Genomic DNA, 16,060 nt, shown 5'->3' on the forward strand with positions numbered 1-16,060 from the left:
GCGATGGCTGGCTGTGTTGCTTCCTCCACAGGATCCAAAGACTCCACTGTCTCCAGTATAATTCCGGCTTCATCCTCCAGCATTGGCGGCAGTTGTGGTGGTTGGAGCGGTTGTTGTGATGTCTTAGTTAATATGTTGAAATTGGTAAATATGTCCCCACTATTCTGCCGTTTATGTGAGTGTGCATTTTTGATAAATTAAAAGGTTATGCACATTGAGAACCCTCCTTTATATGGACACTTTTACATCACCATATTATTTAACATGATGTGATTTATAATTATATTGATGGGGTACCGCAAAAAAATACACCATATCACATTTTCAGGGGTGTGTATCATATTGTCAACCCCACTTAGGTTGACCGTCATTCAGTCAACACCGTTGGGTCGACAGGCAACTACGTCGACATGGGTGAAGGTCGACATGGGTCTAGATCGACATGGTACAAGGTCGACATGGTTCTAGGTTGACATTTGCGTTAGGTCGACATTGTCTTTTTCACTTTTTTTTACCAGATTGTCGACACGGACACAGATGGAAGTCAACCGCAGCCCCTCGCCTCGCTCTCTTCACTTGCAATGCTTCACTATTTCATTCTTCCACCATGCCCTAGCGGATGGTAGGGCATGAAATACTGCCTGTTGGCACATGTCGGCTTAAAAAAACAGTGAAAAAACCCATGTCGACCTTGTGACCTGTTGACTAAACTGATGTCGACATTATGCAAATGTCCACCTAGAACCATGTTGACCTAGACCCTTGTCAACCTTCATCCATGTCAAACTAGACACCTGTTAACCATGTTGCCTGTCGACCCAATGGTGTCGACCTAATGACAGTCAACCTAGGTGGGGTCGACAATATGACCGTTTCCCTTTTTCAGCCACTAATTCACATTCCATTAAATAGTCAAATTCTACACACAAAAAAAAAAATCTATTTAAAAAAATGCGATAAGGTGCGATTTCTGAACCTTACTAAAAATCACATCCCAATAAATGTCACCCTTGGGGTGAGTTTTAATGAAGTGCAATTTTTACGCACTTTTCAAAATCGCACATTATCGCCCCCCTCCTGAGCATAATCAGCCCAGAGGAAAGTGGGACAGTTAGGAGGATTGCCATCTCGGTGATTCAAGGGAACTTGAGAAACAGTGACAAGATACAGAGCATATAAATTAAATCTGTCTAGTGTGAATTTTCTGATGTCTAACTAGATGATTATTCTGTGCAAAACACTTGCTGCATTCTGAGCAACTAAATGGTTTCTCTCCAGTGTGACTCCTCTGATGTATAATCAGGCCAGCCTTCTGTGTAAAACACTTGCTACATTCAGAACATTTAAATGGTTTCTCTCCTGTGTGACTCCTCTGATGTATAATCAGGTCATACTTCTGTGGAAAACACTTGCTGCATTCAGAGCATTTAAATGGTTTTTCTCCTGTGTGAATCTTGTGATGCTTAACAAGGTTGCTGCTCTTGGAAAAACACTTGCTACATACAGAACATTTAAATGGTTTCTCCCCTGTGTGATTCCTCTGATGGCTGTGAAGATGTGATTTACTTGTAAAGCATTTGTCACACTCAGAGCACAGATATGGTCTCTCTCCTGTATGACTCCTCTGATGTATGAGAAGCTGTGATTTACATGTAAAGCGTTTGTCACACTCAGAGCACAGATATGGTCCATCTCCTGTGTGACTCCTCTGATGGCTGTGAAGATGTGATTTACTTGTAAAGCATTTGTCACACTCAGAGCACAGATATGGTCTCTCTCCTGTATGACTCCTCTGATGTATGAGAAGCTGTGATTTACATGTAAAGCGTTTGTCACACTCAGAGCACAGATATGGTCCATCTCCTGTGTGACTCCTCTGATGGCTGTGAAGATGTGATTTACTTGTAAAGCATTTGTCACACTCAGAGCACAGATATGGTCTCTCTCCTGTGTGACTCCTCTGATGTATGAGAAGCTGTGATTTACATGTAAACCGTTTGTCACACTCAGAGCACAGATGTGGTCTCTCTCCTGTGTGACTCCTCTGATGGCTGTGAAGATGTGATTTACTTGTAAAGCATTTGTCACACTCAGAGCACAGATGTGGTCTCTCTCCTGTGTGACTCCTCTTATGGCTGTGAAGATGTGATTTACTTGTAAAGCATTTGTCACACTCAGAGCACAGATGTGGTCTCTCTCCTGTGTGACTCCTCTGATGGATGAGAAGCTTTGAGTTACTTGTAAAGCATTTGTCACACTCAGAGCACAGATGTGGTCTCTCTCCTGTGTGACTCCTCTGATGGATGAGAAGCTTTGAGTTACATGTAAAGCATTTGTCACACTCAGAGCACATATGTGGTCTCTCTCCTGTCAGATTCATCATGTAATAGATCAAAACCAAATTAGCTGTAGAAGGTTTCTACTATACAGAGAATAGCTTTTGGGAATCCTCCAGAGGTGTAATATATATGTAGGTGGATTTATCTGTGTTGCTTTCCAAAATGTCTTCCAAATGAAAATCCAATTACTTATTTGTGCTGCAAGAAAAAAATAGCTGTAGGTAACTGAGGTAATTCTACTATTACAGTAACAGTGTTACTTTATATATTGAACATGGTGTGTGTGTGTGTGTGTATATCTGTGTGTATATAAAAGAACAAAAGTGTGTCCCTGCACACCTCCTAACTTCTGGTGGCTCGGAAGAGGGCCAGTCATACAGCAAAGCCGGAGAAAAGGGGGCATGGCCTTGCAGGGATGCTGTGGCCTCAGGCCACACCCCCAGGTTTTGCCCTCTGCATTGCTGTTGTCCCCCCAGCCAGAAGGGAATAGATGCTGTGAGCTTGCATGCAAGCTGGGAGGATTCCCAACTGCACCCCCCCCCCACCTGGGACACTGCTGCCCCGGGAGGGATGCGAGCCTGTCCCCAAACAACTGTACGGTCCAGCAAAAAATGGGACAGTTGGGAGGTATGTGTCTGTATATATAGATATGTACATTTACAGAAACCCCCCATGAAAATCCCGTGTTTACCCCTGACAGCAATCACCTGCATTTACCCCTTCAGTGGCAATCCCAAGAATTTGCCTCAGTGCCCAGTCTGGCAAGCCCGGAAAATTCTCAGGATTGCCACTGTTTGGAGCCGGGCTGCGCTGCTGAGTTCACTCTGATCTCAGGCAGCGTCGCACTGCCCGGCTCCCTCCCCTCTGCGACGTCTCCTCCTCCCTCCTCCTCCCCCCTCCGGGTTTTCAATAGAAGTCCCTGGCGCCGGCTTATGACAAGCTGCTTCTTATACTGGGAGACTTCTCTATAGTGTATATATCTGTGTATACAGCTGCTGCACAATTCCCCAAGTGCTGTGATCTGGTGCTGCAGTGGTAATATGGGACGTTGGAGAAGTAAGTGTTATACATGTGGGCAGGGGGTGCAAGGTTATTATCTAACATTATGCAACAACTAAGTTATCCCAGCTGCTACATATCTGGCTCATACTTACATTCATTTCCCTAATTCTTCCTAAATATCTACTATAGGATAATGTGGAATCATATGTTGTACAGTGTAATATCTAGTTATTTTTCAATTCAATATTAATGAACAGATAATACAAAATATAGAACACAATCGTAATAGTAGTACTGTATATCCTTTCATATAAAATGATATGGTAATTCTATGTAACCATTCATAAGGTAAAACTATTTCAGTATATGTAACAGAGGTTCATGTATTAGTATATTATTATGTATAATATAATTACCTTACTCTGGATATCCTTCCTCTGTCTCCCTATTACTCCTCCGTCCTCCCAGCTCTCCAACCAGTAACTGATCCAGCAGCTCCTCCATCAGCTCCCAGTGGCCTGATACAGCCTATTTATAGTCACTCCTCCCCAGCTCTCCCCAGTAGTTCCCAGGATGCTCTGCAGGAATTCTTACACTGAGAGGTGACATGTAAATTAGGGTCACATAACATTAGTATACAGTCATTCACCCCAGCAGCTCCTCCTGCCCAGCTCCTTGTCTTGTAGATGAGGTGTAAATATTCCTAAAGTCACTTACTACAATGGGAAATGCTAATTACACCCTGGCAGGGTAACACCTTGTATTCTAATTAGATCACAGCAGCCTCTGGCCTCCTGTTATGTCACTACAGGGACCTTTTGTTTAGGAGTCACCTATTGTCCAGGCAGAGAGTCAGCAGAAAGTCCTGTCCTGCATATCAGCAACAGGAACCTCACAATGATTTAGTGCTAAACTGTAACATAAATAGACACATATACAAAACTCAAGCCTATGAATATATAGGATATAGTTAGATAAAAACATTTTCTTCTATTACTACTTAAATTCCCAACTGTAATTCACTTAAAATCAATTATTGTTAGTTTATAAAATATTGCAGCAGTGACTCACCTAAATAATATGAGCATTGAATTAATTAATGAATATTATATCACACAGGTTAAAATTCAACTTATGTTTCCTCCTGTTCTTACTCACTGGCTTAAAGAGACATTGCCACACCCAAGAATATCAATTTCTGAGCACCTGGAGAACAGGCTGAGACATTCTGACTTATATATATATAATGGACTGGTGCGGCGGGAGCATCAGTAACTTAAAATATATTAGAATTAAAATAACTTTTTGGTAAGTGGTTCTTTTACATCTTTGCTTTCTTTTCAAACATCTTTGTCTCTTTACTGTTGGACACAGATAATGTTCTATCTAGTTTCAAAATAGGGAAGTTCCTAAAGATACTGTGAATTTAATTTTTTTAGACATAGAATTGTGGAAATTAAAATAGTCTCCCACCAATTATATTTGTTTACCTCATTTGGGCTGACAATTAATGGGATGTAAATTTTAGATTCCTGCAAATTTAATAAAAACGGGTGAATTTCCCAAATTGCCAACTTAATAGGATGTGACTTGCGATGTATCTCACATTTTACTCTGGTCAATTCCCACATACTTACCTGTCGGTTTATCATATCACATCCAGATGTTTTACCATCAAAATTATAGAAATTGCCGATTTAATAGGATGTAAATTCGCAGCTCGACCAAACCAGGTTCTGACATGATCATTTGAAACAGACCAATATGAAAATAATGGGAACAGATAATATTTACATAGGTGTCTCCTACTATAATCAGAAACACCCCTTCATATACCCCAACGTCATTAAGGGCACCTGTGAGGGTTTTAGCAATGGAGTATTTGCAGTCTGGAGATTAGCTGGTGGTGTGTGATATTGGGCATTTGGAGGAGCTGTGCAGGAGGAGAGAGGATGGTGCGCACCAGATCCAGGTACCCTGACCACTTCGTACTTCACGTAGGTACCATGTGAGGGTGTAACTGGGCTCTCTCTCAGATCAACAGGTGGTGGGGATGTTTACGCCGAACCGCAGTAACCTCTTGAGTTTATATGTGCAGGTGAGAAAGTACTTGGAACCTTTTGCAGCTGCCAACTATGCGGTGTCTGGGCTGCAGAAATTAATGTGTGCCCTCTACTACTTTGCCACAGGCTCTACTCTGTCTGTGAGCTCATGGTCATTGTTGGGTGTCACAATAACTTTCTTAAAGCATTTTACTCAGGTGTTATATGCTTTAAAGAATCTGTGGTGCACATGTATCACATTCCCACATCCTGAGTCCCAGTGGCAGGACCTGAAGGTGACATTCTCTAGGCTCTCAGCATTCCCTAATGTGCTGGGAGCTGTAGACTGCAACTGCATTGGGATTTGGGTACCACACATGAGGGGGTACGTCTTCATCAACAGATGAGGGCGTCACTCCTTCAACATGCAGGTGGTGTGTGATGATAACCTCAAACTTCTCAGGGTGGTTGCAGGCTACTTCGGGAACTGCCATGATGCCTACATCCTGCATCACTCAGACATCAGAGTCCGCTTCCAGCAGTGCACCATGCCCGAGGGCTGGCTACTTGGTAAGTACATTTTCACTTTATATCCATGTATTTGCCTCTATCTATAGTGTAAACTGCAATTGTTTAACATGTAAAAAGTAGGGAAAATTCCAGCCTAGTGATGTGCTTATGTAGTGAGTTTTACTATAAATCATATACATATCAATGATATTGAGATGGCATGTTGCTAAGGGCAACCAATGTAATTGTTCACCTTTTCAACTAGCAAACTAAAGCGGATAGGAACCATTATGCTTGCTTAGCCTCTAGCAACATGCCTGGTAAACGTGTAGGTACATTAGATTCTCTTTATGCCGTACAAACGAGTTAGTGTTAAGCTGTAAACTAACATTAGTGTAATTATTTATTATTTGTGTACTCAGGATATGGGGGTCTCCCTTGGCTCATGACACCTCTGCGTAATCCACAAGGCCTTTTACAGCACCGCTACAATGATGCACACATGTTGTGGAATGCACCTTTGCGGTGCTGAAATGTCATATTAGGTGTTTGGACCGATCACCTGGTACACTGCTTTACCATCCAGCGAATGTAGTCATGCTTGTCCAGGCTTGCTGCATGCTGCATAACATTGCCCTGGGCCAAGGTAATTATGTGGAGGAAGACATTGCAGTCATGCAGGAAGGTGAAGCTACACAGCTTAGGGTAGTTAGGAGTACATGGATGGGCATGTGATTTGCATTGAGCTGACACGGCAGAATGTCTCAGGTTTATAAAATGTAAATATTACAGATGTACATGTAAATGCTATATTTTAAAGCATTAATGTACATTAACTGTGAAACTTTCAATGTCCCCAATGTTTAGGGGATTAACGTCCACCCCCAAAGAAGTTCTGCCATATGTGTTGGGTGATTTGATGCATACATGCGGGTAAATATGGTGAACAAAGGTAACATTAAAAAAAAAATGTGGCAATGGTTTTGGTTGCATGTACTGTATATTCATATAAGTGCTAGTGAAGGGTTAAAACATTTTAGTGGCATATTTTAAAACAATCATTAACATGTGATGGTATGAAAAGAAATGCATATTAGAGTAGGCAAACGTATTTTACTTTTGATCAAAATATACATATACATTATTGACATTACTGCAATTATACGATTCATTTGAAAATATAAATGTATGTAAAATAAAGACAACAATACATTTGGAGCATAATTAAGGCTTTTTGGCCTGGCTCCTGCTACAAACCCCCTTTCCACCTGTGGCAACACCACCCCTGGTTTGGACACTCTTACATGTGGGAGTAGTTGGGGAGCTACTGATTGTGGTGCTGGATACACTGCTGATACTAGTAGGAGCAGGAACAATTATTTTGTGTTTGTGTGCTGAGTTGTATCTGCAGAGGCACCAAAGCCGTGGTTGGGCCATATTGGATTACAAGATACAGAGCATATAAATTAATTCTATCTAGTGTGAATTTTCTGATGTCTAACTAGATGATTCTTACGTGCAAAACACTTGCTGCATTCTGAGCAACTAAATGGTTTCTCTCCTGTGTGACTCCTCTGATGTATAACAATGTCGTTTCTCTGTGTAAAGCACTTGCTACATTCAGAACATTTAAATGGTTTCTCTCCTGTGTGACTCCTCTGATGTATAACTAGATTATTCTTCTGTGCAAAACACTTGCTGCATTCTGAGCAACTAAATGGTTTCTCTCCTGTGTGACTCCTCTGATGTTTAACAAGGTTGTTTATCTGTGTAAAGCACTTGCTACATTCAGAACATTTAAATGGTTTCTCTCCTGTGTGACTCCTCTGATGTATAACTAGACGTGACTTTTCTGTAAAACACTTGCTGCATTCTGAGCAACTAAATGGTTTCTCTCCTGTGTGACTCCTCTGATGTTTAACAAGGTTGTTTATCTGTGTAAAACACTTGCTGCATTCAGAACATGTAAATGGCTTCTCTCCTGTGTGACTCCTCTGATGTATGAGAAGATCTGATTTACATGTAAAGCGTTTGTCACACTCAGAGCACAGATGTGGTCTGTCTCCTGTGTGACTCCTCTGATGTTTGAGAAGCGCTGATTTATATGTAAAGCGTTTGTCACACTCAGAGCACAGATGTGGTCTGTCTCCTGTGTGACTCCTCTGATGGATGAAAAGCTGTGATTTATATGTAAAGCGTTTGTCACACTCAAAGCACAGATGTGGTCTCTCTCCTGTCAGACTCATCATGTAATAGATCAAAAACAAATAAGCTGTAGAAGGTTTCTACTATACAGAGAATAGCTTTTGGGAATCCTCCAGAGGTAGAAAAATGATGTCTGGTGGATTTATCTGTGTTGCTTTCCAAAATGTCTTCCAAATGAAAATCCAATTACTTATTTGTGCTGCAAGAAAGAAAATAGCTGTAGGTAACTGAGGTAATTCTACTATTACAGTATTAGTGTTACTTTATATATTGAACATGGTGTGTGTGTGTGTGTGTGTGTGTGTATATAAAAGTACAAAAGTGTGTGCCTGCACACCTCCCAACTTCAGGGGGCTCGGAAGAGGGACAGTCATGCAGAGAAACAGGAAAAGAGGCATGAATATATCACGCAAAAAATGACAAAGTCGCTCCTCAAGCGCCAGAAAAAAATCCTGCAGCCGCTTGTCCTCATACAATAGTACAACTGTAATACTAGCAAGACAATTTTAGAAAAAAATCAAAAGAGATTTTATGAGGATTTCCTACAGCGCTGGACCTTTGGAATCAGTATCACCAGGATGATTAATTGTTTCTATAAGTGAATGCAGTCCACTCCTTCTTTAAAAGTTCAAGAAACAATTTATTCAAAAAAACATGAAAAACTCCACATCAAAAAAATCCACAAAAAAATCCATAAAAAAATTCCACAAAAATGGCTTCCATATACCATAAAACATGCATCAAACAAAGTCACTCAAAAAAACTATAAAAAATGCATAAAATATATAAAATATCCAAAATTATTCCTTTTTTACCATGGTTTCTCCACACATCATCAATTTCCCTGGAGGCAGAAACCATGTTAAAAAAGGAATAATTTTGGATATTTTATATATTTTATGCATTTTTTTATAGTTTTTTTGAGTGACTTTGTTTGATGCATGTTTTATGGTATATGGAAGCCATTTTTGTGGAATTTTTTTATGGATTTTTTTGTGGACTTTTTTGATGTGGAGTTTTTCATGTTTTTTTGAATAAATTGTTTCTTGAACTTTTAAAGAAGGAGTGGACTGCATTCACTTATAGAAACAATTAATCATCCTGGTGATACTGATTCCAAAGGTCCAGCGCTGTAGGAAATCCTCATAAAATCTCTTTTGATTTTTTTCTAAAAAAGGAAAAGAGGCATGGTCTATGAAAAGGGGGCATGTCCTTGCAGGGATGCTGTGACCTCAGGCCACACCCCCAGGTTTGCCCTCTGCATTTCTGTTGTCCCCCCAGCCAGAAGGGAATAGATGCTGTGTGTGAGCTTGTAAGCTGGGAGGATTCCCAACTGCCCCCCCCCCACGTGGGACACTGCTGGCCCCGGGAGGCACAGGAGACTGTCCCTAAACAATGGGAAGGTCCCGCAAAAAAATGGGACATTTGGGAGGTATGTGTCTGTATATATAGATTTGTGCATGTACAGAAACCCCCATGAAAATCCTGTGTTTGCCCCTGACAGCAATCACCTGCATTAAGCCGTCGGCGTGGAGTTGAGAATAGAAAGTGTGGCGAGAGCAGCGATCCACCGAGCCCGAAGCGTGTCGAGGGGACGCGGACACCTGTGAAGCCCGCGAGGGGACGCGTATACCTTTGAAGGTATCCGTGTCCGCTGGCTGCGCTCGCCGTCCTTAATTTTATGAAAGGCAGAGTCAATGCCCCCCGATCCTTCTGCCCTAGGCAGCTGCCTACTTGTAAACCCAGACCTGAGTAAATTAGAAACTGACATTGTGCCAAAGTCTACAGCACATGTGCCAGTCTCCAGGAACATGGCTGCTGCTTCTTGTACTGGGAGACTTCTCTATAGTGTATATATCTGTGTATACAGCTGCTGCACAATTCCCCAAGTGCTGTGATCTGGTGCTGCAGTGGTAATATGGGACGTTGGAGAAGTAAGTGTTATACATGTGGGCAGGGGGTGCAAGGTTATTATCTAACATTATGCAACAACTTAATTATCTCAGCTGCTACATATCTGGCTAATGTGGTATCATATGTTATACAGTGTAAAAAATAATATTTATTTTTAAATACAATGTTAACAGATAATATAAAAATGTAGACTATAATGTTACCAGTAGGATACCCTTTCATATATAATTATACGATTATAGCAACCATTGTTATATGTAACCATTGTTAAAGTAAAATGCTTTAAGTATATATAATAAGACAATATCTGCACACATTTGATTATGTATCAGTATAATCTTATGTATAATATAATTACCTTACTCTGGGGATCCTTCCTCTGTCTCTCTCTCTTACTCCTCCGTCCTCCCAGCTCTCCAACCAGTAACTGATACAGCAGCTCCTCCATCAGCTCCCAGTGGCCTGATACAGCCTATTTATAGTCACTCCTCCCCATCTCTCCACAGTAGTTCCCACGATGCCCTGCAGGAATTCTCACACTGAGAGGTGACATGTAAATGAGGGTCACATAACATTAGTATACAGTCATTCACCACAGCAGCTTCTCCTGCCCAGCCTCTTGTCTTGTAAATTAGGTGTAAATATTCCTAAACTCACTTACTACAATGGGAAATGCTAATTACACCCTGGCAGGGTAACACCTTGTATTGTAATTAGATCACAGCAGCCTCTGGCATCCTGTTATGTCACCAAAGGATCTTTGTTTAGGAGTCACCTATTGTCTGGGCAGCCAGTCAGCAGAAAGTCAGTAGGAACCTCACAATCATTCAGTGTTAAACTATAATAGAAATAGACATATATATAGAAAACCTGATCAAAAGTAATTTTAAATGAAGACACTGCTGCTTGTAATGTTTCTTGTAATACTCTTTATATTATACTTTCACTAATAACTTATATTACACCATCACAATTTTAATCACTAAGGATTCTGGAACAACACAAAAATAATCTGAATGTCCAATTTTAATTTAATTTTATTTATGGATTGGTAGAAACAAATAAAATTACAACTGTTTGAAACTGAGGGGGCGTGACCACGGCGAGCATGCTCCAATATCCTGTACAGCTAAAATTCAGCTATCCCCGGTGAACCTGTCTAATCCTGCCCAGTGCCGAGCTAAATTCCAGGTACCTTGGCATGGCCGCTAGCTCAGAGGAGGAGGGGGTCCGGAATGCTGCAGCGAGCAGTGTGCAGGAGGATGCCGGGTGGATGCCGACAAGCGTTTCGGGAGGTAGCCGGAAGGAGCCGCACAGTGGACGAGTGACTGAGGTTGGAGGGAGCAGTGTGCGGGCGGACGCCGACGAGTGATCCGGAAAGAGTCGGCCATTGACTGAGTGACGGAGCGGCTGTGAGAGAGCCGAATCCGTTATCACAGCAGCAGCAAGCCGCAGCAACTGGAAGGGGACAGGGGAGACTGCAGGCTGCGGACACAGTGGAGTGGAGCGAGGGGAGACCAGTATCTTGTTGGACCCAGAGCCTGGGGGATGTTAGGGCAGTGGAGAGTGGCGGCAGCAGATTGGAGCCACCTGCCACAGGGCTGAGTGAGTACAGTACAATATTATCTCTGTGCTGTTTACCTTTGAATACTAAATATACTCTAGCTAATACTGCATGACAACCACGTGGCTCTGAACCATTTAACTACAGACACAGGTCCACATCTCCCCCCCTCCTCTTCCTTCTATTGTGTATTACCCCCCAGACAAACAAAAACGGGGCAAAAATAAAATGGGGAAAACACAAAACGGGGCAGCTGCGAATTGCCTCGCAAAATATGCAAGGCCCCCGGTAACTCCAACAAAGTTCCCACCCTTTTACCCCCCTGAAGGTGAAAAACCTATAGAGCAGAGCGATGCCTCTATACAAAAGGTGTTATCGCATTAGCTTCCAGTGAAGGCCGCCTGACCAATAAAATTGAAAAAGTCCAGGAGGATCTAAATCTGATAAAGCAGACAGTACAACAGATCAGGGAATGGGTAAAGGAGGTGGAAAATCACACCTCAGCCCTGGAGGACGTGATCACTCCTTTGTTAGGGAAGATGGACGATATTGCCACTCAAATAAAATCCATTAATGCCAAAATTACTGATATGGAGGGGCGCCTCCGCAGAAACAGTTTGAGATTTGTGGGGTTGCCAGAAAAAGCTGAAGGACAAAACCCTGAACAGTTTATACAAAAATGGCTAATTGACACCTACGGGCAGGAGGCCTTCTCCAAATTCTTTATGGTGGAAAGAGCCCATAGAATACCCTTGAGAGCTCTGCCCCCAGGGTCGCTGCCCCGCACTTTTATTATTAAGCTTCTGCACTATTCAGTATACAATACTGCAAATGGCCAGAAATAAAGGCCCTCCGACCTGGGACAATATAAAGGTATCCATCTTCCCGGATTATGCAGGAGAAGTTCAACGGGAAAGGGCCCAGTTCTACTCTATTAAAAAACGTTTAAGAGAGTTGGACCTGCAATATTCAATGATGTTCCCAGCAAAACTCTGCGTGGTACATGATGGCTCAACAAAGTTCTTTAATACGCCTAAAGAGGCTGCAAGCTGGTTAGATGGTAATTTCCCAGCAAAATGCATGGTGAATTCCAGTTAAGAATATGGCGATATGAAAAAGGGTTGAGACTTCCGGTGGGGGGACCAAGAGAACGGTCGCATGAAGCTAGCTCTCTGCTCCGGACGCTGCTAGAATTCTAAAGCAGCTTAACTACTCCGGAGACAAAACCCCCTGGGGAACAGGGTGGAGAAGAGATAAAGCGGGGATAGAAAGCGAGAGCATCTGCGGGCTCCGGCTTCCCCTAAACCACACTTTAAACCCCCGGAATCTAGGCGTTAGTAACAGACGCCAAGCACATACCCGCGAGATCCTGCCGGGGAGCGAGTTATCAAGCCCGACAGTGAGGCAACGCGAAGAGGTGACGCGGAGAGACGCGGGCATCATGTGGCCTGGCTCCGGCGTCTGGCGCCCGGCAACTCAGTGCAGGGACTTCGCTGAGCGTAGTGACGGACGCCAGGCATACACCCGCGAGACTCTGCCGGGGAGCGAGTCGCCAGTGAGGGGACGCGAGGAGGTGACGCGGAGAGACGCGGGCATCACGTGGCCTGGCTCCAGCGTCTGGCGCCCGGCAACCCCGCTTGGAGACCTCGCTGAACGGAGACAGCGGGGGAGAGAACACGTCGCACACTGGCTGTGCAGGCGTGAGCAAAAAGCAGGAGAGAGGTACAAGACAACTATACTCCGCTACTACCTCCCATAAACCGACAACTACCTCCCATAAAACAGACTGCCTGTTTGCAGAGTTTCAAGAAAACCTCACGGATAAGCACAGAAAACGAGGTAACAGGCAATAGGGGTGAGACTTTGAACAGGAAACCCCTGTCATAAGTAATTACTTTGGGAGATCCGGAAAGAGGGGGATTGCTGGTGGCCAGATATAAGTACATAGGGCACTGACACAGGACTGAGGGCCCCCGTCAGAACCTCATAGTGGCAGAGGAGACCCTGAGATACAGGGAGCTAATACACCGGAGAGTAAAAGTTAACGGAAAAGATCACCAGTCTTCAAAGTTTAAAGGCATAAGGGCCACTAAACCAGGTACCCAGCTCTAGCACCTGGGTTTGAAAATAGAGCGACAAGAAGGTTTAACCTCGGCAGGCAAGAGACGCTTTTACAAATATTTTTAACCCCAATCCTGATTATACCAACATGGATAAATATGTGGGCAAAGGCCAGAAAGGGGGAAAAAGTAGTGTGGTAGTACGCTCAAACAATAAAAGTAAAGTACAGTCCTGCAACAGCTCTACCTCTTCAATTTTGAGTGAAGATATACCCAAAGAGCCAAAGGAGAATCAGCAAAGCAGCATCTCGGCGGCAATAAGAGCACAAGAGATAGCGGACATATTGGCCCCTCTCCTGGACCAAAAGCTAGCAGGGCTTAAAGAAGCCATTAATACAGTGATTACACAACTCAAAGAATACAACACACGTTTTGAGGAGGCGGAGCAACGCATTTCAGATGTGGAAGTTGAGCTGGCTACAGCCAAAGCCACTATAAGTACCCAGGCCACCACATTGATAAGTATCCAGGAAAAGCTGGAAGAAATGGAGAACAGGAGCCGTAGAAATAATATCAGAATGATCGGCCTTCCAGAAACCGTAAAAAATAAAGATCTGATTGAAATTGTCACAAAATGGCTACCAACGGAGTTACAATGTCTTCCAGCTTGTGGTCATATAGTAGTGGAAAGAGTACACCGAATAGGCCCAGAGCAACAACCGGACCGCCGCAGGCCACGCCCAGTAATTTTCAAAGTACTGAATTACACGGACAAGCTTATCATAATGGACGCATTCAGAAAATCACGCATCTTAGAATACCAAGGGGAAAAGCTTCTTTTGTTTCAGGACTTCTCCTACATGGTTGGGATGAAGAGAAAAGAATTCACGCCAATCTGCAACGCCCTATTCAAAGCAGGAATACGATTCGCGCTACAATACCCCGCCAAATTAAGAATTCACCATGATGGAAAACAACACTTGTTTGACACCACAGCACAAGCACAACCCTTTGTGGCCGCTCTGCTGGATAAGCAGAAAGAGGCCCCAGGGACTCGGGACTGAAAAGAACACTGGGACACGCAAGTATAAAATTACTTGAATGATTGAATAATGAAAATTAGAAATCAACAGGGGGCACAATACTCCGCCAAATATTGCACGTTTATATATGTTTTTTGTTTGATTTCTTTCTCTTTTTTTTTTGTTTTTAGCACTAAAGTTTAAGTATGGTCAGCACTCGATAGATAAAATAGAAAAGAAAAAGAAAGGGAAGGGGAATAATAGAATGGTAAAGCACCAACAGATAAAAGGTGTTATTAAATGTCTATTATATGCTATTTGCACCTTTAAAATGTTACAGACGGGGGGGGAACGTATTCCTGAGTTATATGGTAATTTGTTGTCACTGGTCGGTTTATGGCACTGGAGTTCCTGGGACTCAATAGGGAAAGTTAGAAATCAACAGGGGATATACCTCCCCGCTAGACATTACATGTGTATATATGTTTTTTTATTTTTTTTGAATTCGGCACTAAAGTTTAATCACGGTCAACACTTGATAGATAAAACAGAAAAGAGAAAGAAGGGGAAGAGGAATAATAGAGGGGTAAAGCATCAACAGATAAAAGACGTTACTAAATGGCTATTGAAACACGTTATTAGCACTTTTAAAATAGTATGGATAGGAGGGGAAGGTATTCCCGATATGTATAGTAATTTGTCGTCACTGGTTGGTTCATTGCAGAGGTTCCCCCGGGACTTAATGCATAATACACTACAAGGTAAACAAAGCCCCAATTGGTTCATGCATATGGAGAAAGAACAAAACACACAAAGAAATCAAAGTGGGAGGACAGGGGAACTTATGAGGGTATGCCCCCCCCATAGGCAACACCATTGACCCCGTAAAAAATGATAAACCTGTATTTGTAGTGCAAGTTTTATTAAAATTCAATCCCTGTCAGCATTGGAGAGATAAAAAGGAAGAAAGAAAGAGAGGGAAAGAAATGAATAGAGCGGTAAAATTCCAACAGACAAAAAGCTCCACTAAATATAGGATAATAAATAGTACTTGCAGCTCAAATATATTATGGTTATGGGGAGAATGGTTTCCGAGTTGGTACGGTATTTTGATGTTTCTGGAACTTTTGGTTTATTCATTACAACAGTATGTTCAGGATTATAGACAAAACATTTACCTAGTACCAAAGGGGAAGCAAACCCCCAATTGGTTCAGGCATATGGAAAAAGAACGGAGCCTACAAAGAATCCAAAATCTGAGTCCAGGGGCACTCTTTATTGATAATATCATAAGTACCTATGGGAAACTAAAGAATGCGGGGGAGGTTTTATTTGGTTGGGGAGAGGGAATTAGCCTTATAATGGTGCTAGGCCTAATGCACATAACAGACATTTTCAGGCA

General features: G+C 42.6%; 1 protein-coding gene across 1 annotated transcript; it reads right to left on the reverse strand.

The window, feature by feature from the left end:
• Positions 1 to 1,180: 1,180 nt before the first annotated feature.
• Positions 1,181 to 8,139, reverse strand: LOC146073323 (uncharacterized). Its single transcript, XM_083180500.1, has 2 exons — positions 7,375 to 8,139; positions 1,181 to 2,371 (listed from the first exon to the last, which is right to left on the reverse strand). Exons 1-2 carry the CDS (start codon positions 8,137 to 8,139, stop codon positions 1,181 to 1,183), a joined length of 1,956 nt encoding a protein of 651 aa, XP_083036626.1.
• Positions 8,140 to 16,060: the final 7,921 nt, after the last annotated feature.

Source organism: Crinia signifera, chromosome 4 (assembly GCF_055691185.1).
Source record: "Crinia signifera chromosome 4, ASM5569118v1, whole genome shotgun sequence".
NCBI lineage: Eukaryota > Metazoa > Chordata > Amphibia > Anura > Myobatrachidae > Crinia > Crinia signifera.

Excerpts from the sequence above, each read along its gene's own strand:
- LOC146073323 (XM_083180500.1), bottom strand. The coding sequence starts at position 8,139 with ATGAGTCTGACAGGAGAGAGACCACATCTGTGCTTTGAGTGTGACAAA. Across the intron at positions 2,372-7,374 it reads TTAGACATCAGAAAATTCAC|ACAGGAGAGAGACCACATAT; the intron begins ACTAGATAGAAT and ends ATGATGAATCTG.